Below are 27803 nucleotides of genomic sequence, written 5' to 3'. Positions count from 1 at the left end.
CTTCAAGCTTTGACAGATTCTCATTTGGGTTTTGATATGGACTTTGACTGGGCCATTCTAACACATGAATATGCTTTGATCAAACCTTTTCCATCATAGCTCTGGCTGAATGTTCAAGGTCATTATCCTACTGGAAGGCAAACCTCCATACAAGTCTCAAGTGTCCCCATCTTCCTGTCAACTCTAAGCTAAGGAAAGACATCCCCACAGTGTGATGCCGCTAACACCATATGTCACTGTAGAGAATGTACATTCACTTTGCAATTAGCTCCAAAAGCTCTATTTTGGTCTCCTCTGAACAGGTCTTCTTCCTGTATCTTCTCACTAGTTAAGTAACTTCTGTAGGCAGTCAGTTGCACTTAATTGTGGATATAAAGGAAATGGGGCTACTTGCAAATGCCTGCCACTCAGATTTTCTTCATAAAGAAAGTCATACCAAATACTAACCCAAGTCTTAGTATTATAAGTACATTGGTGATTTGCAGCGGAAATGTATTTAACACAATCAAATCGGAATTTTTATCCAGTCTTGCCAACTGTATCCTTTACAGCTTTAGGTGGAAATGCTGCTGTGTTTGCATGCACTTTAAATAAACTCCCGTTTGACTGTGTGATTTGGTTCTAAACTTCACTGACATAATGGAAAGAACTACTTTAAGTTTTTTTTTCATCTTTACAGAAACTTGACCAAAATCAAAACACATACAATTCATGCCAGTTTTCGCTCCATTTTCTCTGATGCATTGTTAGTCGCAACCCATTACGACATCTTGTCTAAATGACCCCGGTTCTCTCTGTGAGACAATTTCAGGTGACACTGAAGCATTAAACAACATCTTGAACATGTTCTAGACATCCGTTAAATAATGCCTTTCTTCGCCCCCAACTTCCTTAAAAGACTTTTAACAGATAGCAGACCCCTACGGGGCTCCTGCTTCCAGTCTGAGCTGTGGAGTATGAATAGGCATCCCTCACTGGCTCATTGCCAGTCCTCAGATTCTTTACAGCCACAAAGAAGAGTATGCCAGAGCCAAGCAGAGAGGATCTGACTTGTACAGCCAGGGGCTTAGCATGTAGCTTAGGAACTACACTCAGCTGAAAACTGCAAGGTCTATGTGTGGGTCTGTGTGTTGTCTGAGTGTGAATGAGATTATGTCATTCAAGTCTCTATGTTTATGTGGTGAAATCCTTTGTGCATATTTTTTAGATCTAAGAGTATCAATGCTTGCAAATTGTTTCCTGTTACTTTCCCCAGTTCACCTATGGATGCAGATCATCTCTTTGGGAAAACATACTTGCCAAAAATAACTTGACTGTGAAACATTAAAACAAAAGTGGTTGTTGCCAATTAATCAACACAACATATTTACCGTTCCAAAGGTAAAAGGCTACGTCCTAAAGAGAGCTTTGGTGCAGCCATGGATAAATATTTTAGGTTTGGTCGCTTCACCATTGTTGAATCTTTTTAACAAGCTTCTAAGCTGTCCTGCAGATAATTTAAAACATTTCACAAGCCCCTGAGTGTGTGTGTGTGTGTGTGTGTTTGTGTGTGTGTGTGTGTGTGTGTGTGTGTGTGTGTGCATGTCCTGTGGTAAATCACCAGCCTTTCGCTGTCTAGCCTTTCAACCATCTGCTACCTGATCTATTAGATCAAGTAACAAATTGACAGGTCTTCTGTCATTGACAAAAGCTCTTTGATGCCCTTCTGTCACAAAGTTACTATCCAAACTTCTTCGCCTCACTACGTATGCAAAAACTCTCAAACCCAAACTCTTTTGCAAACTTTAGAGAGATTGATTAAGCTAGTTAATCATTTTAAGTAATGCAAAAAATATAGTAAAAATCAGTTCTTGTTATAAAGTAAACCATTGAGCTAATAAAGGTCTTTGCTGTGAATGAATATGCTTGGGATCAGTCTGCATAACAATCTAGCAATGAACATGTTGTTAAACTATTTTGGCCATGACTGTACATTGTGTGGAATGACAACCTCTAATAAAAGCAAATACAATACATGAAAAAAAAATTTTGCTGTAGGACCTCATTGTCTTGTTTATCACTGTAACTTTAAGGACTTGTCTAAGGATGTAAAAACTGGTTACCAGTATCAAATTATACCAAGGTCTTAAAAGCTAGCGTTTCAAACCACAACAGTTTACCTCATACCACTCACCTGGTTTAAAGACTTTTTATTGAGATACCAGAGATAGAGTGACTGAAGTTCCTCCCCCCGCTCCACTTCAGGTCAGCTGGCTAAAAAAAAGGCAACCACAAAAATGAAGAATTTCACTGTTTGGAAATTCATCAATACGTTATACTTTTACATATAAAAACATGAGCGCTCATAATGTGGAAAATAAAGGTCACTATTGTTTTATGTCTGTTAAGCTGCTGAATTCAGGCTAGTTGTGGAGCAGATAACTTGACTAATTATCCAGCTAACATCAATAAAGTAGTTTGTTTGTGTTTTTTCATTTTTTTTTTTTGTTGTATTCTAAGTTTTAAAATCCAAATAACAATAATAAAATGTTATAGATAACCTTATAACCGTAATGATCAATATGCTATTTTATTTTAGTAGCTGCCGAAGCAATTGTTGCCTTTACTTATAAAGGACTGGACAGTTTTTACATCCACATGCGGCAGCTGCATGGACTAATGCTGTGTTCAACTTTTCTTGGAAGTCAGAACTTGGAAATGGAATTGATGTTACACCCAAGCTGGAAGCATTCTAGCTGCAAGTCAGAAAACAGAAGGATTTCTTGGCTGGTCTCTCGGCTGGCTGCTATACTGTTAGCAATACAAGCCATTATTAACGTATTTGTTTTTATCATATCAGTTTAATGTTTACTAACTTTAAAGAGATACAAACCATCAGAGGTGCTAATAAAATGGGCACTTTCACAACATTTCATATGTGCTCAGCCATTTTGGATTCTAAACTTGTATTCCCGCCTGGGAAATAGGAAAATTCAACTTCCAAAAACAAAGATTGCTCAACAATCCTCGTTGTTTTCTTTCAGAGGCATTGTTTCTGTTGTGTGTATGGCACCACCTTTTGGATGGGAGTTTTATCTTCACAAGCAGTGTCAACGTGCACTATCTTTGCTGTCTCAAAAACCTTGACTGCACTTGGTTATCCAAAAGTTGATGACTGAACGATGACTGGATGACTGAACAATCATTGAGAATCTAATTTCACATAAATGGCAAATATGAATTAGGCATTTTAATGTCATTTAATCATTAATATGTGGTGTCTTTTCATCACAAACAAATGTTCAGTGGGTTGTTTGCTTGGATGGGTGATATTACATTAGTCCCTGCTTTTGCACCTATGGTGAAGAAAATATTTGCCCCCAGCTAAAATGATGGACTAGTCATGCATCACCTTTTTTTGCATAACAATTGCTAAAATTTGGCACTCCCAAACCATACAGCAAGGAGGCACTAGGGCATTTGTTCAGAGCTAAAGGCAATTTGCATAGTGCAGAGCTTGAACATATTTCACATGTTGTTGGAATTAAACTGATTCTTTTGTTTTTTTTTCCTGGAATAAAGCCATCGCCCCACGTGCCCATAAGTCTTACTCCTATTTGTCAAAATGTAAATATCGATGGCCATAAAGTTATTCATGCCTGCATGGCGTATCACCTTTATATGAGAAAGAAATGAAATCCCATTCTCAGGGACTCCCAGGAGAGGAATAATATGTCATGCCTCTCTCTCATTCATTTCATCATATCTGCTGAATAAATTTGTGAGAGTGGCTAGAAGGCCCTATATACTATGTGATGCAGTTGAAGAGGTCAGTAAGCCTGAAGTGGGTAAAATGTACTTGTATGAAAGTGTACTTTGGAATTTGTTCTGTTGTGACTGAATTTTCTGGATGTCTCACTTTATTCAGAGGCAGGTGTTACAGCTTTCTAAGCATTCAGCTGCATTTTCAGTTTTTCTTCTGTTTTTGTAAAGAAGCAGTTTTCCTGCACCTTCACTGCATGGAAGGACGTGATCGTTACAATTTGTTTTTCCATTTACCTTCCTCTAATTCTACCTGAAAGTAGAAAAGGGCTGATTAAAAATCTGTGATGTTACATAATAGCCCTTAAATCCGACTGATCCAACATTCCCAGCCTCTACCAGGAGGTGCCAGTTCACACTCTGATCCACAAATTCTGTTACTGACCAAACCATTAAGACACAAGCACATTTTTTCTCAACCCTCAAGAGTTTTTAAACAAGCACCTGACTTGTGGGAAAAGAAGCACTGCCTGTGAACACGGAATATCCATTGGGATTTAACGGTTTATTTCTAATAAATTTAATCTTTGTAAAAGGAACCAAGTGTCTCTTAGTCTGAATTCAGTTTCTAGAGTGAACCTCTTTCCAAATCTCCAAATTTAGATGCATGCTCAGTATGGGGGATTGCTGCAAAGTTAAGAGCCGATGTCACTTGAACTGTTTACTTGCTACACGCTCATTTAGGAAGAGGGATTGCTGCAAAGTCAACAGGTTAGATTAAAAAGTTTTTACAAATTGGCATAATAATAAGCTGAACTTAACTGCATTGTTTCATAACTAGGATTGAGTTGGAATGTATGTATTCGACTTGTACAACTGAATTCAACTGACTGTATATTTCTGTATGTAAACTGTTTTGTGAAGTGCTTTGAGGCGACATTTGTTGTGAATCAGAGCTATATAAATAGAATATAGAATGTCATCTACTGTAGGTAAGATATTGACTGCTGATAAGTCAGCTTTGAAAAATCCAGACTACTCTTTTGTAGTGCCATGCTTGTTTCTGTGTTTCTTATTATTTTACCAAATAACTTCACACAACTGGTTTACTGCAATTTTCTGCATGCTAACTTTTGTTGGGCCTGATGTCATTTTAGTACGGGTTAACACGGCAAGTTATTGCTACCTCTGTCTTTGCATGCATGTTAGGTCACCATTCAACACACCCAAAAACAAATGCAAATGCACACTGGTTAAAATAAATCAAATATTTTTTTCATATAACCTTACTAGCTAAATATCTACAGTATATCTATTAATACTAAAGTTTCACCAAGGCTAACGTTTGTTAAACTTGAGATCATCTTACTGCAGGTTACCATGGAAGTTGAATTTGGTTCATTTCAACCAACTGTCTTCACTTGCAGGTGACATTAGTGGAAATATCAGTAATCATCCAGCTAAAATTCATGCAGTTATATTCAAAGTGACCAGTTGCATGCTGATTCAAATACGTTCATTTAACAAGTGAGAACCAAATGATCTATAGACCTGTAATCAAGAAACTCTTAAAAGATATGGCTCATAAGGATCTTAAACCCTTAACTCTTATGTAACATCAGTTTGGGTCGCTTCCAGCTCCAGAAGGCATTTTCTAAGTAGACACTTAGTTACTCATTCTATGATAACTTCCTTATATGTATAACAGAAAGATACTCTGAGATTTATTTTTGTTCCCAAGACAGAGTTATGAGAAAATAATTATAATAAACAAAGAAATAAAAAAAGTGCTTATGAGTTTATAAATGTGAACCAGCTTTATTGGCTCTAAACATTAAGCTGTGGTCAACCGTGAAATGCATTGGACTTACCCATCAATTTGATGTCTTTGCAGGACACGGCCATGCTGTTAAAGTGTGTGAAATTGTAGCAGTCCACAAGACAGAAGATGAAGCTGATGCACAGACCAAGAAGATAAAGCAGCATTCTCAGCAGTATCCCTATGCATTCACAGGTGCAAAAATTACATTTGTCTACAAGCATGAGAATATGGTTTTAAATGCTAAAGATTTTCCTCTAGGAAATTAATGCTTGTCATGCTACAATTATAAACATCAATGTATTTTATTTGGGATTTAGAAATAATACAGGGTTTTCAGAGTGTTTTACAAAGGTGTCAAATGATGTAGCATGCTCCGTTTGATCAATACCTTGTAGAACCGCCATTCTAAGCATTTACAGCTGCAAGTCTTTGGCACTATACCTTAGTTTGCACATCTAGATGCATTTCTGCCAGTTGTTCTTTGTAAAATATCTCAGGCTCAGTCAGACTGAAACAAGTGTCCATAAACACCAGTTTTCAAGTCCTGCCACAGATTGCAAATTTAGGTCTGAACTTTCACTAGGCCATTCTAAGGCAATATAATATAATATATAATGATATATTATAATTATAATATATAATTTGATCTAAACCATTCTATTGTAGCTCTGGCTGTACATGTAGGGTTGTTGTCCTGCTAGAAGACATCCCCACAGCATGATGCTGTCATATTTGATGGTGGGGATTATAGATTCAGGGTGATCTGCAATTTAACGTAGGCCAAGTTAAATTTGGTCTCATCTGACCAGAGCACCTTCTTCCACATGTCCCTTTACTAATGAGGTGACTTCTGGAGGCAGCTGGCTTCACTGGGTTTTATTTAGGGGCATCTGAGTTTATAGGGCTGTATCCAAATGCACAGATTTGTATTTGTAAAAACAGTTTTGAACACCATGCATCCTTCTGTTGATTGCTGATTAACAAATAGCAGTTATGAATTTAGGATGTGTGGAATTTAAATAGTCTGGTCTATACTCCTGCAGATAAAAAAACATGTTTTAACACATGAATCCTTAACAGTTTAACTCCAAATACTGCCGTTTCTCGGGGTGTAATTCTTGGGCTTGTAATACGAGCATTAACATGCACTGAGTTTCACAAAACTGTGATGCCACATTATGCTGAAACTTGGCATCAAAGACATGTCCCATAATTCAAATTCTGATTATGTAACATATTAGAGAATGCTTTTCACACTCTCTCTGACATCCCTGCTGCACGTACAATCTGCAAGAAATGATTTGGACTTCCTTGAAAGACTGACTCTTCCATCTGATGGGAGAAATATTCAGTGTGAAGATTTGACATGGAAATGCTTAGTGAGTGAATCTGCTGCCAAAGTGCTTAGTGAGGGAATTTCTGCCCTGTAATGTAAATATTTCAGTAATGTTTTTATCCTCTGTACAACCATGCCTCACTTAGCTGACTTCCTCCTCATTTCCCCCATGCCGCCTTATCTCACTCATTCACTAAAATCTCTGATGGACCGATTTGATTGGGATACAGCTACGGTTCATTTACGGGGCAAGCCTGCAATGCAGCAAAGCCTTGGAGTAACAGTGAGAAAACATAAACGGTGGAAAAGGACTGGCAATATTCAGTAAACCTTAGGTCAGGAGTTATGATGGGTATTTCACAGATTCCTGTCTTAGACAGCACTTTTAGGAAATGGGCGGGAAGTTTCATTATCATATGATTTACAGACACTTTTTTGCTCTCTGTAGAACATGTTCTTGTTGTCTTTGCAGTTTGTTACGTGAGGAGAACCCAACAGCACCTGTGGCATTGCAGCGATGTCACCTTTCACTGCGCTGACCAGCAGATCTGTGAGAAGTGGATCCAAGTTATAAATGAGCAGCTATCATTACTCAGTAGGTGTTCCTTAATGCTGCAGATATGGTGATTTGCTCTGGACTGATTGAACACTCAGTCCTGGTCTGTTTATTATTAATTAATAACGAAAGATTCAATCTGGATGTTAAGTTGCTATCAGCACAGATAAGGACAAATAAACTGTAACAGACACCTGTTAAGTAACCGGTTAAAGTTTAAAGCCCATTTTACACAAGAACGGCTGATCATTAACCTGACAGAAACTGAACAGGAGGCTGTCTGGGTTTTTCTAATACATCTTGTGGCAGAAATAACTTACTTGCCAATTAAGCATTATTTGACACAGTGAACTACCAAACTCACATTAAGGGATGGGTGGGCAGTCTCTTACTTTAGATTATGATCAGAAAAATCCAACAGTCACATAATAAACAGCTACACATTCAAAACTTTTTTTTCTTCATTGGTTAACATAAAATAACAACACCTTTTGTTTTGTGCAGTACTGAAGAACAAGTAAAGCCTTTGATTCAAATTATTTTAGACATTAACATACCTATGCACAGTACATGGGAAAGGTAGTCATAACCCTTCACTTTTTCACAATTTGTCACATTAAAGCCACAAACAAATGCATTCTTAGGGGAATTATGGGCTTGCATGCAATTGATCAACACAAAGTAGTGTATGGTTATAAAGTGGAAGCAAAGAAGAAATATGGTTTTCGAGCTCAGTCAGATTAGCCAGAGAGCATCTGTGAACATCAATTTCTGCCACAGATTCTCCTTTGGAATTAGGTCTAGACTTTGACTAGATCATTGGAAGACCTTAATATGATGTCGATCTATACCATATGTTGACGTAATTGGTCGAAATAGATGCCAAATCAAAAGAAGAGAAACCGGCGGCCATTGTGGCTCCATGGTGTTGAGAATTTTACTTTATTTTTTAAAAGGTGATCTGAGTTTTCCAGAGGTCTAAAAAAGAACCATTCCTTTTATCTAGGTACATTTAATCAGGGCAACATCTAAAACATACAAGACAATGGGCCTTTAGGACAGACTTTCAACATCATGGATCTGAAGCAGTATATTGTAGTTCTGTCTGTTTTTTTAAGGTTGTTGTCCCCCTGGAAGGTGAAGCTCCCCTGCCAGTTTAACTCTTTTTCCAGCCTATAACAGTTTTTTCTTTCCAGAATTTCCATATATTTAGCTCCATCCATCTTATCATCATCTCTGATCAGACTACATGTTCCTGTTGTATGCCATCACCATGTCTAATGATGGTGAGTTTAGGTTGTGTGTTTTCCACAACACATTGCATTTTGCATGTAGGCCAAAAAATTATTTTAGTCTCATCTGACAAGAGCCCCTTCTTCCACATGTTTGCTGCATCCTTTACAAGGCTTGCAGCAAACCAAAGAGGAGACGTTTCTTTTAACAATACAGCAATCTTGGCACTCTTACATAAAGGTGAGCTCTGTGTAGACCTCATATGTGGATCTCTGCAAACTTGTGTGGGTCAAACACTAAAAATCCCAATGGAATGTATTAAAGTTTGTGGTAGTGATGCAAGGAAATTTAAAAATGTTCAAGGGAAATTAATAGTCTTGTAATGCACTGTAGTTCTGGTAATTCTGCAATTGGCCAACTACTATCCATTCCTTATGAGCTCTATTGTTTTCCATTTACAATTTTCTTTAGCAGCTCTAACTAGAGTATATATATTTTTGACCCCATCTGTGAATTACACAAAGTTGAATTATTTTGATTTAAAAATTACAACTAGTACATTACATGCAGACATTACACACAGTTTAAAATATTTGAAAATCCTAAAAAGAGAGTCAGTGGCAAGATACAGTCCAGTCCAAGATTATGTTTACATTGTGTCAATTAAGAAGATTTTTAGTAAGTCACAAAGTAAATCATATCCATATATTGCCTCAAAGTTTTATTTTTTGGGGCCCTTATTTAAACTTATAGCAACTGGCCTTTAAAAAGGTCTGTGTATGGTCCTGTAGAAAAGTGTGATTTTTAACTACTTCCATCCACCACTGCAGCCTTTAACACAACCACTGCATGCTTGACATGCTTGACATGCTTTTATGGAATGCTATGGTAGTTTGACCTTATATTTTGTGAGACTAAGCTGTTTCATTACAATTTCAAATTCAATTCAATTCAATTCAAAAATACTTTATTAATCCCAATGGGAAATTAAATGTTGTAGCTCATTATGTAGGTTTCTTCAAAGAGCCGTTGTAGATGCTGATGGCTGTGGGCAGGAAGGATCTCCTGTAGCGCCCTGTCTTACAGCAGATCTGAAGAAGCCTCTGACTGAAGACACTCTGTTGTTGTAGGACAGTCTCATGAAGAGGATGCTCAGGGTTCTCCATAATGTTCTTCATTTTATGAAGAATCCGTCTTTCCACAATGATCTCCAGAGGTTCCAGAGGAGTCCCCAGAACAGAGCCAGCCTTCTTTATCAGCTTGTTGAGCTTTTTTAAGTCCCTGGCTCTGATGCTGCTTCCCAGCAGATGATGGCAGAACAGATCACACTCTCCACAACAGACTTATAGAAGATATGCAGCATCTTGCTGCAAACAGAGAAAGACCTAAGCTTCCTCAAGAAGTACAGTCTGCTCTATCCCTTTTTGTCGATGGCTTCACAGTTGCATCTCCACTCCAGTCTGTTGTCCAGGTGAACACCGAGGTATTTATACTCCTCCACTACCTCCACTTCTTCTCCCATGATAGAAATAGTTTTTGACTTATTCCTGTTTCTCTTAAAATCTACAATCATCTCCTTTGTTTTAGTCACGTTCAAAATGAGATGATTGTTTCCACACCATGCCACAAAGCGGTCCACCACCTTCCTATACTCAGCTTCTTGTCCATCTCTGATCCACCCCACGACTGCAGAATCATCCGAGTATTTCTGCAGATGACAGGAGTCTGTCTTGTACTGGATGTCTGAGGTGCCGCTACTCTTTAAATCTCTGTCTGCTCGTATGGTTAAAAAGCCCGGCAGAGAGACCCTGGAATCGGGGATATGATCCTGCAGCCATGTCTCAGTAAAACACATAATACTGCATGCCCAGTACTCTGGCTGGGTCCTTTGTAGGGCTTGGAGTTCATCCAACTTGTTTCCCAACGATCTCACATTGCCCATCATAATCGACAGAAAAGATGGTTTGAACTTCCTCCTTCTCTCTCTTCTCTTAGCTCCTGCTCTGCATCCACGGCGTCTCCTTTTCAACTCATCAGGGATTTGGGGTTGTAGGAGAAGTATTATTTGAGCTTTTGAGATATTAATCAGTTGCTCATGGTTGTAAGAAACAACCCCGTTGCCATGGCAATGCATCATAACAAATGTCCAAAAATTTAAAGTATTAGGAAACCTCTCCCAGCTGCACAGCATCTGACACCGGAGAAGACAGTTGTCCAAAAAAAAAAAAAAATCAACTGTATCCACCACAAGAGGAATAGTTCCCAAAAAAGAATAAATCAGAATCTTCAACCTGCTGCCACCTTGAGCGGTGCAATTCTAGAATTTGCGGTCTCCTTTCCAAACTTTCTAAAAATTATAGGAGCAATATATCAGGTAGGTCAGAATAAATTAACAATAAAATAAAACTGACCAATTTTTCACTTTAAAAGATCACTCAACCTTGTTCATCATATATCTCTCTTGATATATTTCGATAAACTTGGCATATTGTCCAAGCATAACAATATGAAAGGATGTGTAAGACATTGTACTAAATCTAATTAATGCAAATATAATTTAATGTCTTTTTAAGATGCATCACATTACGTGTTATAATACTATTAGTAACATGGTGAGCTATAACACTAATTGAGTATAAAATTAGGTGCCAAACTATTGTGCTAAAAATTTATCTGATATTTAGCTTCTATAGCATTCAGTGTGTCTCAAACATATGGAATTAAGATTGTATGGTGGGTGTAATTCATCTGAAATGCCCTCTCGGTTCCATTTTTTCACAGACGATGAACCAATTCAATAAACTTAACAACATTCATTGTGAAGATGAAGTCTGTATATCTTTAATAGTGGTCGTCTCCTCTGCAGCGTACCTTTACATCACCCACTGACAAGCCATTTATGCAATCTAATGGAACTTTTGTCTTATTGCCAAATTACGTGAAGCCCTGTTTTTTTCTTTGTGTTCATTTAACACTTGATCTCATTCAAATCACTTTAAGTTTGAGCTGCTGCTGTACCTTAGTTTTCCACAGCAGCCCTAAACAAGCCATTTAGTATTCTCCAGCACGGCACTTTGGAAGTTCATCACCAGATGGTGCAGTGCCTCTAAGTTGCTTCACACTTCTTCCTCAGTCAGCATGTCATTTATCTTTCAAACAGCACATTCTGGTGATCATTTTAAAAACGTCTCTGGTTAATGAAAGCCCAATCAAGCTGTTGTCAAATAAAGAGTCAGACATTTTTAACCACTATCCTTCATTTTGCAGCCCACCGACCAAAGAACCTGTTGGTGTACATCAATCCCTATGGAGGGAAGAGGCGTGGAAAACACATTTACGAGCAGAAGGTAGCTCCAGTGTTTCGGCGGGCCGGCATCTTTACAGACGTGATTGGTGGGTACCTATCAGCGGAGCGCAACAACATTTAAATTAAAAATGAGACTCAAAGGCCACCTGTATAGATCTCTGCTGCCACCGTGGCCTCTCGTAGGGTCCAGGTAGCCTCACTAAGATATGATTTTGGCTTATGGTGGCATTAATCACACCACCAACCTTATGGAAGCTGTGATACTTGATAAACTTGGGTATCCAAACACATGCATTATTCAATAAGTGTTTGCTACAGTGCATATTCTTGAGTATTGATGGTCCCTCATAGCAAATGCTTTTCACTCTAGGCTTCCTATAGCTGTTATGAGTCGCATGATTATTTTTGTGCTGGAATTATATGCCTGGTAAACAGATTTACTGTTAAAATGATGGGGGGGGGGGGGGGGGGGGGGGGGGGGGGGGGTCGGGGTTTTTTTCCTGCCTCGGGGCTCATTTTGTTAATACACACTACAATAGCTGAATTAGGCTGTTTCTGCCTCTGCGCCTTGCTTTTTTCTGAACATTAATCTGCTCAGTGGGTTTTAGTGAATGCATCCAAAGTGCAGTGCTTTTTTTGTTTTTAAATGTCTGCTCCACCACTTATTTTGTCTGTACATTTGTTTTATTGCACTCGCACTAACGCTTGCCATTTAATTGGTTTCTGCAGTTACAGAGCACGCTAATCATGCCAGAGACCACTTGAAAACAGAGGCCAATCTAGACGATTATGATGGGTAAGTACTTCAACGAGGTAGCTACTGCTGCTTTCGGGCTTTTGAGACACTGATTCTTACCTTTGGCATTTATGTTGACTCTCGTCTACTCATATTTTAATAAAGCTACTGAGAGGCTCATTAAAGCTCTGTTGTTGGGTAATCTGCATTGAGCTGAAATGTAATTTTTGGATACATTGTAATTTGTGCATTGTTATTTCTCAAACACTGATCTACAATTTCTACAATTTCTTTTTTTCAAACTGAAAATGTTCATCCTATTATCGTTCTAAAAGAACTGAACAAAGTCAGATTTTTTATTATCTGAGAACCACAGATACCTTTATAGAATTTAATAGTCACATAGGCATTGTTAATTTTCAAGCTATTTTGACCAACTAAGGAGCCTTAGCCACTGATATAGACCCAAATTTGAGTTAAAAATAAATACAACCCACATCACACCATTGTTCATGAAGATATAGTGATTAGGGTGAATAATACTACGAAATTGCATTTATAAGCAAACGAAATATGATTTCCAGCTAAGCTGACTTTTTTTTGGACAAATTTTGCCACACAAGTATGGAAACCCAGAGTTACCATATGTATGTCCACTGGTGTCTAATGCACGCAAATGCTGCTCAAATATCACAGCAATGATGTAATTTTAACATTACTTAATCTCATGGTGTGATATGCAGACTCACTATCTGATTCACTTATCTCTGCATGCTGAGTGCTTGAACTGATGGCAGCATGACCTACTTCCTAATTAATTCAGCTATATATTATTTGACCACTCAGGGGCACTTAGTTATCATTAAATTTTCATCCCTAAAAAGTCAATAAACTGCATATTGCTGTGACACTATGTGCATGTCTACCTGCATTGATTTGCATTAAGAAGATATGCAGCTTTAAGTAAGACATGCTTCAGGATTCACTTTGAATGCATCTGTTACAGGAGCATCAAGCTTAATGAGGCTGAAATGTATGTTTTGTCTATAAATGTCATCAAATCCATGACATTAGCATTACAACTTCGAGACTGCATCAAATAAAAGCCCAAAATTAAATTTCTCAGAAAGTTGGAATATATCATACTATTAATGAAAAATATTTTTTACTACAGAAATGCGAGTCTGCTGAAAAGTGTGTCCACGTACTGTACAGTATATGCTCTCAGTACTGGGTCAGGGCTCCATTTGCATTAAATAATAAACTGCATCAATGTGCCGTGGCTTGAATGTAATCAGCTTGTAGTTCTGCTTAGTTGTTAAGAAAGCCCAGGTTGCTGTACAACCAGGCTTCAGCTCATCTGCATTGCTGGCATGTCTATTGGGTCAGGTGGGTTTGCTGGCCAATCAAGCACAGTGATGTCATGATTGTTAAAGCACATATTATTACATTTGGCAGAGCAGGCAGGTGCCAAGTCCTGCTATAAATGAAATCATCATCTCCATAAAGTTTGGCAGCAGAAGAAAGCATGGAGTACTTTATTTCCTGGCAGAGGGCTAGTCTGACTTTAGACTTGTTAAGACAAAATAGACCAACACCAGCAGACTTGGCACCTCAATGCACCACTGACTATGTAAACCTCTCAGATTCTGTGTCTCTCAGTTTCTCCTACATACGCTGGGACCTTGATTTTCATATAAAATGCTAACTGTACTTTCTGTTTAGAGGACTTTGGACCCCTGAGCAACAGTCCAATCTTTGTTCTTCTTAGCCCAGGTTGTCATGTTGTCTCTTCACTAATTGTGATTTTCCAACAAACAAGTCATGGGAGCTTTGCTTCACAATTATCTCAAGACTGTTGCTTTTGCACCTTTTACCACCACACTCTTTCCTTCCACCCAACTTTCCATTAAAATGTTTGGATACAGTTCTCTGTAAATTGCCAGCTTCTTTGCCAATGACAATGGCAATCTTGTCTGCTCGGAAAATGTCAGGTCAGCACTCTTTTTAAAAAAGAATCTTTTTTATTTTATTTTATGGCTTGTAAGATATTACCAGCCTTTAGGCTTTAAAGGAAACATTTAAATAGAATTACCCAAAAATCCTGACATATTCCTTTCATTTTTCAGGTGTTTTTTTTGTTTGTTTGTTTTTTTTTTTGCAGCAAGGTAAAAAACTGTATTGATGAGAATGTGATCATTTTGAAACAAATGTGTGCTTCTAATTTACCTGAAATCAACTGAAATAAACAAAATAATGGGTTTTCTCATTTCAATAACATTTAAAATGAACACAAATCTGTAATAATAAACACAAATAATGTAATGTTTCTATACTTCACATGTTGCAGTCGCTGTAGCCTTACTTTATAGCTTTGCCTGCCTTTCAGCATATCTTACAATAAGTACAAGTAATGAAAAACCACAAATCACTGACATACATCAAGGTTATAAACTGTATATGAGCAAAGCGAGAACCAAAATGTAAAAAGTGCACAAAAAAAGGCCCTTTTTATCTTGCCAGGTCACTCGTCCTTTCAGCTATTCATGTTACATTCGTAGCACTAGAAGCTGTCTATTATGTTTTTTATTCTCCACCTCATACAATTTATAGATGCATTTCAGTTGCTTTTGAGTTAGACCTAAGAAGCCGTAATGGCGGGTGGCACAGCGTGATATTCTTAGTTATTGTAGGGTTTCACTGCTGCCCTGTTTCATTATTGTCAAGGTTTCTTTGCTGTACAGCTGTTTTCCTCCTGATTATGTGCTTCAACTGTGAACACACGTACATGTAACTCAACTCATTACACGGCAACCTGCCAAGATGCTACATGAACTGTTCTTAGGATTGAACTGTGTATTAGGAAAACCTGTGTCTAGTTTTAAGTTGCTGGTTTCTTTTGTCTGTCTAGGGTGGTGTGTGTAGGTGGAGATGGGATGTTTAGTGAGATCCTGCATGGGCTGGTTACCAGAATCCAGACTGATCACGACGTGGACCAGAACCTACCAGATGCTGAGTTGGTGCCTTGCTCTTTACGTATAGGGATTATTCCTGCAGGTGTGCTTTGGGAATCATTTGACATGTATAAGGAGATTTGTGTTTTTGGTTATAAGTGATTTAATGGTATCTGAGTGCTATTCACACTTTTATGCACTACTTCAGGGGTTTCTAAACCTTTTTTGAACAAATACCACCACACTGTGACACCTTACTGTATGTTTGTTGTGTGTCAGACTGCAGATGAAAATTGGCTTTCAAACCTATAAACTGCTATAGAGCATATTTTCATTTTGGATTAAGTTTACATTGCATGGTTTCAGATTCAATAGATTAAGTAAACCACTCCGTTTGAATATTTGAAAGCTGTCGTACAACCAGAGGTTGGCCAAACCTAGAGTTTTTCGTTGTCTGTCATTTCGACTGACTGGGTGATAACAATCCTGTCAATATATTTTTACCCGTCATTTGATTTTTTTAAATGATAATAATTAAACATTCAATAGCATTTATTTTCAGTCTGGGCGAGAGGCGAGGTACACCCTGGACAGGTCGCCAGTCCATCACAAGGCAACACACAAACAACCATGCACACACTCATTCATACACCTAAGGGCAATTTAGAGTGACCAATTAACCTAACAGGCATGTCTTTGGACTGTGGGAGGTCCGAACAAGCTGAGCAGAGAATTCACATCAACCAGATGAAGACATGTAACTTTTTCTCTGCAGTGACAAAAAACACTGACTGTGGTCCCAGCAGCTACATATAAACGGAATTAAACGATTGCACGTAAAGTAGGACGAGATCACCTGCTTTGGCTTGAACACACAGTCTCACAACTCCTGGTCCACATGAGGCTGAATTACGCACCCACTAAGGACACAACTTTGACTTATTCTCCAAAGGAAAATGGCTTCCTTTTTGAGTCCTTCTTAGTAGTCATGATATAACGCACAGCTGAATGCATCAAGTCCAAGTAGGTTCTCCAGCATCTTTCAAAAATTGCTTGTAGTATAGACCTTCAGTTAAAAGTGTTTGTATTGACATGGTAGGATTATTCAAAATGCAAATGAGCAGAAACTGCAAGTTTTCTGCAGAAAGCCTAAATGATTGATCTGCTTTTAATTGTAAGACAATTAGGACTTCATGGTCCCAGGTTGCTTAGTTACATAAGAGAATCTCCATGGCAACAAGCCAAGGGGTGCAACCATAAACCTAAAAGAGGGTCATCACTTCTAAGTGGCATGATTGGGAACATGCAGGGTGACATTTTGAAATTACTGTAAATTTCATTGGGGTGAAGATATGATGTGTGAAGACCAGTGTGAGCCTATCGTGTGCACAGCTTGATGTCGGTAGCTGGCTGGTTTCAAAAATAGGCTGGAGATTAACAAACACTGAGGAATCAAAATGCCAAGTGTTTTGTTTCTCCCGAGTTTATGAATTTTGAGTAGTTTGCCATAACATTTCTCAAACCATTTAAGCTCAGAGCATGGATGGTGTATCTCCAAAGAAAATCAAGGCAAAGAGCACTTTACATTGAAGATACACAAAGATGTAACTGCTTTCTCTAATAAATGAGATCCCAAATGCATTTTTTTGCAGTCTCAAGACAAACAGTTGATGTGTAAAAGTATGAAAAGAATGAAAGTATGAGAATGAAAGCTCAGTGTTCACTTTCATTCTCAAAAAATTATTTTTCTGGATTTGCACTCTGTTTTTTTATTTTTGTTAGCATTGTTTTTCCTCGAATCTGGACTGAATTTAATTCTATGGAATTTGATACAAATTGCATTGTTTGTACTGTAAAGTGCTCAAAGATGGCATTTGCTGTACATTTGCTTGATGTTGATAATTTGAATCAAACTTAAAACTAAATTATCAACACTAAAAAGTTACTGCAGTACATCATAGCACATTAAAAGTAGGTTTTGTATAAGAAAGAAAACTATTATGCTGCTTAAGGGTTGGCTGTCTGTTTCAAAGGGTTTTGGTCACAAATGCTGCCATAAATATATTCACGTACAGGGGATTCAAACAGCAAATATAAAAATTTTTTGGGCACAACAAAGAAATTTGACGTCCACTGTTGCCAAAGAGATAAAGAAATCTAACTGATGAAATTATCTTACTGGCGAGACTTTTAGGGGAGAACTACAGACAAAAACTGGATTTGCTCAGATGAGGACATGCCTTGTGACAATTTTTTCCTCTGAATATGGAAACAGATGACTGTGCTCGAGAAACTTAAGGGGAATAAAACATAAAGCATCTGAGTGCTGAACATCATTCAACTTCTGCGTGTACGAGTTATATCCCTTCAAAGGAAGCTGGCTTGTACCAAGAAGCTTTAGAAGATTCAAATTGTTGAATATTGTCACCATCTTTACACAACTAGCAAAAAAAAAGCAAGCACATCAGGGGCTGTCAGGAGCAATTTCAAAGTGTTCAGATGTGATTATGAAGCTCATAGAAGAGGAAGCAAAGGCCAGATAAGTGATATTCATAGAAAGCCTATAAAGGCAAGAGAGGGAGCTGATATTCATACTCATCTGTGTGTCCGTCTCTGAATGACAGGCCTGATCGCCCCGTCATGCTTCTGTGAGCCCACTCTAAACATTACCACTCTCTCACTTTCTCATCCTCTCCCTGTCTTATCAGTGGCAGTAGCTTTATATTACCACTTGAAGATGATCAAAGTTGTCCAGATAGGTCTGAAATTACTCCATGTGGGCGCAGAAAGAGCGACAGATCCCCATTACCTTTCAAGTTGAAAGATTTAATATCAAACTCAACATTTCTCACAAGGCGGGGAAAGCCTCTTATCCTTCATTTGTTGGCTGAAGAGTGCTGATGATATCCCAGGGCCTGAAGCTATCCGATTAGTTAACTTTATGACTGTGACATCTTTATGCTCCTGCCTAATAAAAATCATTAAACTACATTTGCATGTCTTGGTTGTGGTCTTAAAAACTACTTAATTCTGTTGATCACCAGAGCTTTTGTGACAGATTTAATTTATGAGTCAGAGCCACAAACGGTAAAAGTGATCTGGATTAAAGGAACTGGAATAACATAGAACATCAAAAACCTTGAAGCACACAAGACATGCAACTTGAGAAAAAACTCATCAGGATGCTTTGAGTAATTGAGACACAGGAGACAAACAGCTGGAAAAAAAAAAAAAAAATGCAACGAGTTTCCCTGGTGGGTGGGAATGTCAAAAATGGTGCATCTCATCCTCCTCTCCACGGACCTTGTTACAAATGACATTAGAAATTCATATATGTATATTATTATAATAGTATATATGACATTTTTTTACATTATGAATAAAACCTTTAGTCTTTCCATTATTTCCAGCAGAGGGTGCTACTTTCCACAGGTTAATGAACATTACTCAGTCCACATTATCCCTCAGATTTTCAAAAACTGAAATATTCTGATGAGTTTGCAATTCCCACTCACATCCAAAAGGTGTGTTTGTGAAAAAAACATTGCAAAGTGGAGATTTTTATAAGTGCCGTTTGTGGTGTGTCTAAATAAATGGGGTATCTGGAGATTATGCTGACCCACATTTCTGTTCTAGAAACCCCAACTAGAGTAGAGCTGGGGGTTTTTTTTTGGGGGGGGGGGGGGGGGGGGGTCACAACTGTTTCACTTTGTGCCAACTCTGTTAGTCCATTAAAACTACAAATGTAAGCTCAAGAAGATAATGACTAAAAGAAATGAATGTCAAAAGAAAACCCAAAGTTTAAAATTCTTACTGACGAATCTTTTGAATCTTTAGCCTTGCACTTCTTTACCCATGCTTTGGTTTTTGACATTGTTGCCACCTATCTGGAACCCATGCTAGCCATATGGGCAAAGTGTGTAGTGACCACTGTGCAAAAGAAAGCAAAGACCATGCTTTTTTTTATTTTGACAATACTGTGGCAGGACAGGATCAGTGCTATTTGCTTTGTGAATAAGAAACTGATACAGAGCAGATAACCGTATCTCAACAGCTGTATTAACTTCCTCCACATGCATATAGCTCACCTGTTGGCATGGTTATTCGTGATAACATGTTAAAATGCCTCAGTATTAGCTGAGAAATCATTTGAAGGCAAAAACAAGCATGAGACATTTTTTTTAAGAGTTTGCTAAATAGCTAAGGGGCTTTGGTTGGACTTTCAAGGTGGAATTAAGAATGACTAGAACAACTGTGAATAGAGCTACATCTATGTAAAACATCAGTTCATTTAATATGAAGAAATGTAGAATAAGTCTCCCCTGGTCTACCAAGAACATACTGATATTTTTAGACCTTTTAGAGAATTGGACAGTGTTAAAAATGAGATTTTTGGTTTTTTTCCTTTTCTGTACATATGTATTAAGAAACACACAAAACACAAAGGATGATTAAGGAATGGGGTCAGCCAGTTGAAGCAGACTTGATAGTTAAAAACAAACACATGACAGCTGAAAAATAAAATGTATTGTGGGCAGTTTACCTGAAACAAATTCATTGATCCTTATGGAATATTCACAACAATAAAGATCACAGGAGTTCATTATTATTTTACATAGATTTATCTTACATCTGCCACAATAGAAAGTGAAACACCTTTTTTGATGTCACTACTGAGGTTTTTCTATAGAACATCTGCTCGTGTGTCCAACAGGGTCTACTGATTGTATCTGCTTTGCCACAGTGGGAACAAACGATCCACTTACATCTGCCTTACACATCATCGTTGGTGAGTTTGAATGACTGAAATCACGCTAACACGTGTCTTCTAAGACCGTGCTCAGACAGTCCCATATTTGATGTTATCAGTTTTGTGTGCAAACAAACAGAGAATCTTGGTGCAATCACTGTAGCTAATGGCTTTTTTGCAGATTGTAACGTAGACTTGGGTGTGTTTTCACAGGCGATTCTCAGCCAATGGATGTATGTTCGGTTCACCATGACAATGTCCTCCTCAAATACTCTGTCTCTCTGCTTGGGTATGGTTTCTATGGCGACATTCTAACAGACAGTGAGAGGAATAGGTGGCTTGGCCCTGCAAGATATGACCTGTCAGGTATGTCAGCCATCATTTTAATGTTTGTTTTTTTATTATTTGTCTAGATTTTCCCTTTTATTTTATGACATTACAACTGCATACTTCAATGCATTTTCTGTGATTCAATATGAAAGACCAACAAAATTTTTAAATCTTGCTACAGGTTTGCAATTGGATTTAGGTTTGGACTTTGATTGGGTCAAGAATATAATTTGATCCAAACACCTTAATTCCAGGTCTGCCTGTATGTTTACAGTGGTTGTCCTGAAGAAGGGGGAATCTCCAGCCAATTATCAAGTCTTTTTTCAGCCTCTAATGGGTTTTCTTTCAAGATTGCCCTGTATTAGGCGCTTTCTGTCTTCTAGTCAGCTCTGACCAGATTCTCTCTTATTTGGAGCAAAACATCCTCACAGCATGGTCCTGCCACCACCACGTTTCACAGTGCAGGTTGTATCTTCAGGATGATAGTTTTCCAAGTAGGCCAGAAATGTCAATTTTGGTATTGTTCAACCAGAATATTTTTACGTGCTAGTGCATTGGTAGGCAACGTCTGTCCTTGAGGGATGGTATCCTGCAAATTTGAGATGTTTCCGTGGACCAACACACCTGAATTGACTGGAGCTGCCCACCTCTGGGCTATTAGAAGCAAAATAATGCCAATAGACTTGAACATTACAATCAACTTCTTGCGTCCGTAAAATGAATGGAATGGAAATAATGACTATTAGGACTGGTTTAGGCAGGCATGAGAAAACAAAAGTATGGTTAACTCACCTGGATCTCCATTGACTTAGCAGCGTCTCATTTGGTTGCCCCAACAGCTCAATCCTGTACCTCCCTGGGCAGCCAGCCCAGTCAAAGGTTTTGTGTTCAGTTCAGTTTTATTTATAAGGTGGGGTCTCAATTTTCTGTCCTCGTTTTGCATGTTTTGTGTAGTTTGCGCCTTCAGATGGTGGTGGATTTGCTGCTGCAGGACATTTGAGCACCATACAGAGGACTCCTAACCCACAAATTGTTTCGCAGCCAAAACTTGTCCAAAATGTAGAGGGCTTTCCTGTTATTCTAAACAATATCCTCTTCCACATGTTTGCTCTGTCTCCTACATTTTGTTGCAAACTACAACTGGACTTCTTAAAGCTTTTTTCCAACAAAGGATTTTATCATTCAACTTTTCCGTAAAAGATTTGTGGAGTGCGTAATTAGTAGATGTCCTGTCAACAGATTGTCCTATCAAAACTATGGATCTCTGTAGCTCCTCCATGAGCCTGTTGGCTGCTTCTCCGAGTCCTTGCCTGTCCTGTCAGTGTAGATGGCAATTGGACAGTGTTCCCTTACAAACCTTGGAAGCCTTCAAAGTACAATTGGATTTATATTTTTCAAATCTTCAATTCAGGGATTAGTCATAAGAAAATGCGACTGAACTAGACAGATTTTTGAGTCATTTTGGATGGCAAATGCCTTAGTACCTTAGTTAAGAATAATATTTTTTTAAATTAGGAACACCATATAACACTATATCCCTCTTTTTAAAGGCTTCAAAACCTTTCTGTCTCACAATGACTATGAGGGCACAGTTTCTTTCCTACCAGCAGAGGACAATGTGGGGCACCCAAGAGACAAGCTGCGGTGTCGATCTGGGTAAATAACATCTCCAGCTTTTCAACACAATGTTACAATGTTTTAACTTATCTAATGACATCTAGCGGTAGCAATGCACTTTAATGGGATACTTTATGTTGTCAGGGAGCTAAATTATTGAGGACTGAAAGCCAGCTTACTCTTGTGTAAGAGGCTTTTGACTTAAGTGCTTCAGTTTTTGATATTCTGGCTGCAGACATTATTTACATTTACTATGGGAGCTGAAATCCATTAATCTATTACATAACTTATGTCACCATGAAAAGAAATCTAAATATGCTTCAGAAGACATTTTAGCTGCAGAAAAGAACTGCTGAAATTTAAATAGATAAAAAAAATTCAGGGATGTTTAAAATGCTCTGAATACATTTGGGTTTAATTAATCATAAGAGCCCATTACAATCTTGAATGCCAGCAAAAGCCAATGATTTAATGGTTGTAAAACAAGGTTGCAATGGTGTTTCAGGTGCCGCATCTGTCAGCACAAGAACTCATCAAAAGACAAGCACAATGAGGTGTCGGAGGAGAAAGAGAAGCAAGCTGAAGGTACGAGCTTTGGTACATTATTTGAAATGTGCCGACTGAATCAAGAGGGAAAGGCCTTTTTTTTTTTCATTCCTCTGCCTCATTATCGGCTCATTTCTCTGTTTTGACACCGCTGCCATTAAAAATGAGTTGTAGTTTGAGAATGTAGAGAAAAAACACAAAGATGAGACAATTGTACACTGGCTGTCTTTATGCATAAAGCTGATTTTATCAGCTAGGAGATTAGCTTTTTTTTCCCTTTGTTTTTTAAAGAAGATAATGTACCTATGTTGGACAGAGTGTAAATAAGAATCATTATCTCCTGAAATGTCAGTTTATTGTAATTTCTCATACTGCTTTTTTTTTTCTTCCCTGCAGAGCAACACAATTCTTAATGAGATTCCTGATTAGGTATTAATGAGCGAATATATTCTGGTTATAGTGACAGTGAATAACTCCCCAGTGTTCCCTGCTGGAGATCTTTTTTTCCTAATGATTAGGGATGTAATAAGATCTCGCGCCGCGAGATCTCTCGATATTAAAGTGCTATGATCCTTCTTGTCCAAGTGAAATCTGTCTTGCAAAGAGCCATCCAGCGACTCTCAGCATGTCATTTTTCCTGGTGAAGTTTAAGCTCAGTCAGTGCTTGGATCTGGGAAGAATGTAAAAACCGAGTCAAGCCAGTTCCATTTGCAAGTCATAAAAAAATACTATTCTGTTTAGCATGTGTATCATAGCATTTGCTCACTAATTATAGCTCTTTTAGCATAGCAATAGCTTCTTTGTTATTTGTGACAGGACATGCAAAACTTAAACCCAGTGGGCCCTTTTTGTAAAATTATGTCTATGATTATATATCAAGGCTGTCACTACCACTATTTTATTGTAAATATTCTAAAATAACTTTAGATGGAGGCTTTGAGAGTGGATGTAAATGCCACTCTCAAATGTCTGCCAAAAGTATGACCCACTGTATGTTTAAGCCTCACATTTTGAATGCTAATGCTCCAAGGCACTGCACCATCCCAGTGATCCATTTGAAACTTGTTCAATTCAAAAGTATCAACGCTTCTGATAAAACTATTTACGGGTAATATCTAGTAATTTCTTCTGTCTCCTCACAATTTAGCATGAACCATCCAATTTATGTCGAAGCTGCAATAGGACATTCTGAGAAAACTGACTTAGGCAGAAATTTTGAACAAGCAAACTTTACAGCTCCCTCCCTCTTGCTCTCTGCTTTGCTACAGCCCTCCCTCCACAGCTCCGCCCCTACAATGGAGCCAGCCGTGAAAGTGCAGCTTGCGTTCTGTCATTGGTCTTCTTCTGTTTACTTGTCTTTGTTTTCTGAGCAGGAACCACTCGAGAAATTGGCAGTTTTCCATTAACGTAAGCATGTTTCCCCACCATAAGCACACCAGCAATCTTGAGCCTGAACAACAGTACGTGCTATGCGGGGGAGGGGCTACACGAGCGTGATTGACTCTGCTAAGACATTCTTCCTGGCTCTTGGTTGTTTCTGACCAGGAGTGGTATAGTTCTGCAAATGACAGTAGGACCACTGGGAGGACCCAGGGGAGCTTGAATTTTTCACTTTATCTGTCTTATATCACAGTGTCAGGACATAGTGACAGTTTTAACAAATATGTAAAAAATAAATATTTACCAAAGTTACCTACTGCAGCTTCAAGCATAGCGAGAATAACACAACTAGCTATTTTTTAGCTAGCATCGGCTTGAAATGTATAATACATTTATTCTATTTGCGAATAGAATAAAGGTATTATAAAAGGTAAGAAAGATATAAAAACATTTCCATTGCTTGCTTGGCATTTGGACTTTCCTAGACTAGACAAGCATAAATTCAGTTTATTTATAAAGCTCAAATTCACAACAAATTTAATTGCAAGGCACTTTACAAAGAAAAAAATCAATTCAGCCCAATCATCAGTCAACTACATTTCAATTTGATTTTAACAATACATTCAAGTTCAGTTTATTATTTTATTTGGTTAAAACGTTTTCTATCTAAGGAAGCCAAGCAGATTGCAACAAGTCAGTGACTTGCAGCATTAACTCCTCCAAGACAAGCATGCAGTGACAGTGGAGAGTTGCTGCATTGTGCTATTGACTTTGCAGCAATCCCTTATACCCAGCATGCATATAGCGACAGGGGAAAGCAAACTTTTCCGTTAAAAGGAAGAAACGTCCAGCGGAACCAGAACCTGGCTCAGTGTGAGCAGCCGACTGCCATGACTGACTGAGTCTACTGCAATGTATAGACTGGTCAAACCCGGACTAAAATATTCAACAAAACCAAAAATATGGATTCATTCTATTCCAGGGCATATTGCTAAAATCTCATCTTGTCTTGTTCTAATAAGCCTAAAATCCTGTATTGTTTTGTGAGCTGTATGTTTCGTTACAACCCTCCTATTGATTTTCCAACTCTCTAGCAAGTCAGCTTATGCTCAGGCTAGAGTTGGACATCAGAATCAGAATCAGCTTTTTTGCCAAGTTCGTACATACAAACAAGGAATTTGACTCCGGTACACTTTGCTCTTTGGTTTTGTTTTTGTATTACAGAATATACATATTTACAATGTACAATATACACATATATAATAAAAAGGTGCATTTGCAACATCTGTATGTTGTTGTTTTGTACTCTTGAATGTTCAACAGAGAAACAGCCTGGGGGAAGAAACTGTCTCTGTAGCGGCTGGTTTTAGTGAACAGTGCTCTGTAGCGGCGGCCTGAAGGCAAAGCTCTGAACAGTTTATGTGCAGGGTGTGTGGGGTCTGCAGAGATTTTAGCAGCCCTTTTCCTAATCCTAGACCTGTATAAGTCCTGGATGGAGAGAAGGTCAGCCCTGATTATTTTCTCTGCATTCCTGATTATTCGTTGCAGTCTGGACCTGTCCTGTTTTGTGGATGAGACAAACCACACTGAGATGGATGAAGACAGGACAGACTGAATGGCAGTGTAGAAGATGACCAGCAGCTCCTGTGGAAGGTTGTACTTCTTGAGTTGCCTCAGGAAGTACATGTCAGGTTTAAACAACCTGCAATACTTATAATATCACAAAAAGAAGAGAAAGACAAAGAATTAGTTATTTACTCGCTGCGAGGAGAACGGATAGAGATGTTTTCAGTTACAATCTCTCGCACCGCTCTGAAAAACATCTGTCCGTTCCACTCTTTTTATTATCATTCGGAGGTCCCTAGTTACAAAGAACATCATTCTCTAAGGATGGGAAACAACAGCTGCATCGTAAACAGGTCATAAACACCATTATCTTTTAACAACACACTTCCACAGTATCCTCCAATCTTAGGATCAATGTGTTGTCTGTTCAGCACAATCAGCACTTCATCTTTATGACCTCCTCAACTGCGGACTGCTTCCTTCTCGGCTCCATTTATGACCTTTGCCTGCAGACAAACTCATCACATCCTTTACTCACACAAACATCATGAAAGGTTATAAAAATCAAATAGTCAAGTTAAGGATAGGATAGGAGAAAATATAAGATAAATCTATATTAAATTATTCCAACATTTCCTCCCTGTTTATCTTATATTTGCTCATATTCTCATATCACTTAAACAGCCACTTCTTTTAGATTTTTAACTGCAAGATCATTTTTTATGAGCACAAATATAATTACACTCAGAGGCACTTACTGACATTCAAATCACAGAATCATATAGAAATGGATCTGGATACAGGCCAGAAAAGTGGTCAGTCGCATCCTCATCATCTTCATCATCCTGATGTTTAAATAACGGACAGAGTTGGGTAACTCTGTCTTCCATAGGAGAAATAGCTGTGGTGATGAGATGGTTAAGCAAAGAACGAAGGCAGGGAATACAACAACATCCACACAATGTCAAAATTACAGCAAACACTGCAAAGGAAATTATTACGGATGATACAAAAATTTTATACTTCCCAGACACATCCAGCCAGGAGTCCCACATCGAGGCGTCTACTCCAGAATGCTCCTTCATTTTGCCATTTAGAGATCTCAAACCTTCTATGGCTTTAGTGAGGCTGCCATCAGCCGCACTGTTGTTAGGTATAAATGTGCAGCATTTTTCTCCAAAAATGGCACAAACTCCTCCTTTTTCAGCTAACAACATGTCCAAAGCAATTCTATTCTGGAATGCCATCAGGGAAGTTGAAGCCAATTAGTCATGGACAGCTTCAAACCTGCTTTGTGCCCAATTTCCTAGTTTTTGAACATTGTAATGGATATAGTTGATCCTGTCTACGTTTTTGTTCATCGTACACCACGTACAGATACTTGATTCAAATCTTGCGGCTACTTGATCAGTTCATTTATCTTCATCTATAGCATCTATGTATGTAGAGTCTCCCTCAGTCTGCCAAGCTACTGCTCTGCACTTTCTATCACGCCAATCATGTGGGTTTGCACTAGATAGTCCATCTGTTACTTCATCTACTAACATAGAATATACTGAAACTGGTAACAATAAAGTAATTAGAGCACAGAGTCCCGTTACTTTTGAAGGCAATCGATCAAACAATCTGTCGTCACCACACCACCACCAAATGTCTCCTCTAGAGGTTTAAAATACGTATTTACTTTTACAATTGCAGTACACCATACTGCAGTGAGATTTCCCAATTTATTGCCTCTCTCTGTCATATTTATACATGTGTAGTTTCCAGTGGTGACCCGTTTATGGAATACTGGTTTGTCCTTATCTGCTGTAGTTACAGGAAAAACAGAATCCCAGTGCTGACACATTTCATTAGGATTAGTTTGATTCATTATTTCCATCACACAGGGTTGTGGTATCACAGCTGGAATTATTTGTAAAAAAGCCT

The 27803-nt window shown here is 38.3% G+C and overlaps 1 protein-coding gene across 1 annotated transcript in view; it reads left to right on the top strand.

The window, feature by feature from the left end:
• Positions 1-27803, top strand: part of cerk (ceramide kinase) — a 61023-nt gene that overhangs the window by 15850 nt on the left and 17370 nt on the right. Inside the window, exons 2-10 of the mRNA XM_047389253.1 lie at positions 5636-5755; positions 7372-7494; positions 11956-12081; positions 12725-12791; positions 15643-15788; positions 20400-20474; positions 20649-20801; positions 22316-22421; positions 22888-22967. Of these exons, the coding sequence (XP_047245209.1) occupies positions 5636-5755; positions 7372-7494; positions 11956-12081; positions 12725-12791; positions 15643-15788; positions 20400-20474; positions 20649-20801; positions 22316-22421; positions 22888-22967 (996 nt within the window). The remainder of the gene's footprint in view (positions 1-5635; positions 5756-7371; positions 7495-11955; positions 12082-12724; positions 12792-15642; positions 15789-20399; positions 20475-20648; positions 20802-22315; positions 22422-22887; positions 22968-27803) is intronic.

Source organism: Girardinichthys multiradiatus, chromosome 17 (genome assembly GCF_021462225.1).
Source record: "Girardinichthys multiradiatus isolate DD_20200921_A chromosome 17, DD_fGirMul_XY1, whole genome shotgun sequence".
Classification (NCBI taxonomy): Eukaryota; Metazoa; Chordata; class Actinopteri; order Cyprinodontiformes; family Goodeidae; genus Girardinichthys; species Girardinichthys multiradiatus.
This window is presented reverse-complemented; position numbering and strand designations above follow the sequence as displayed.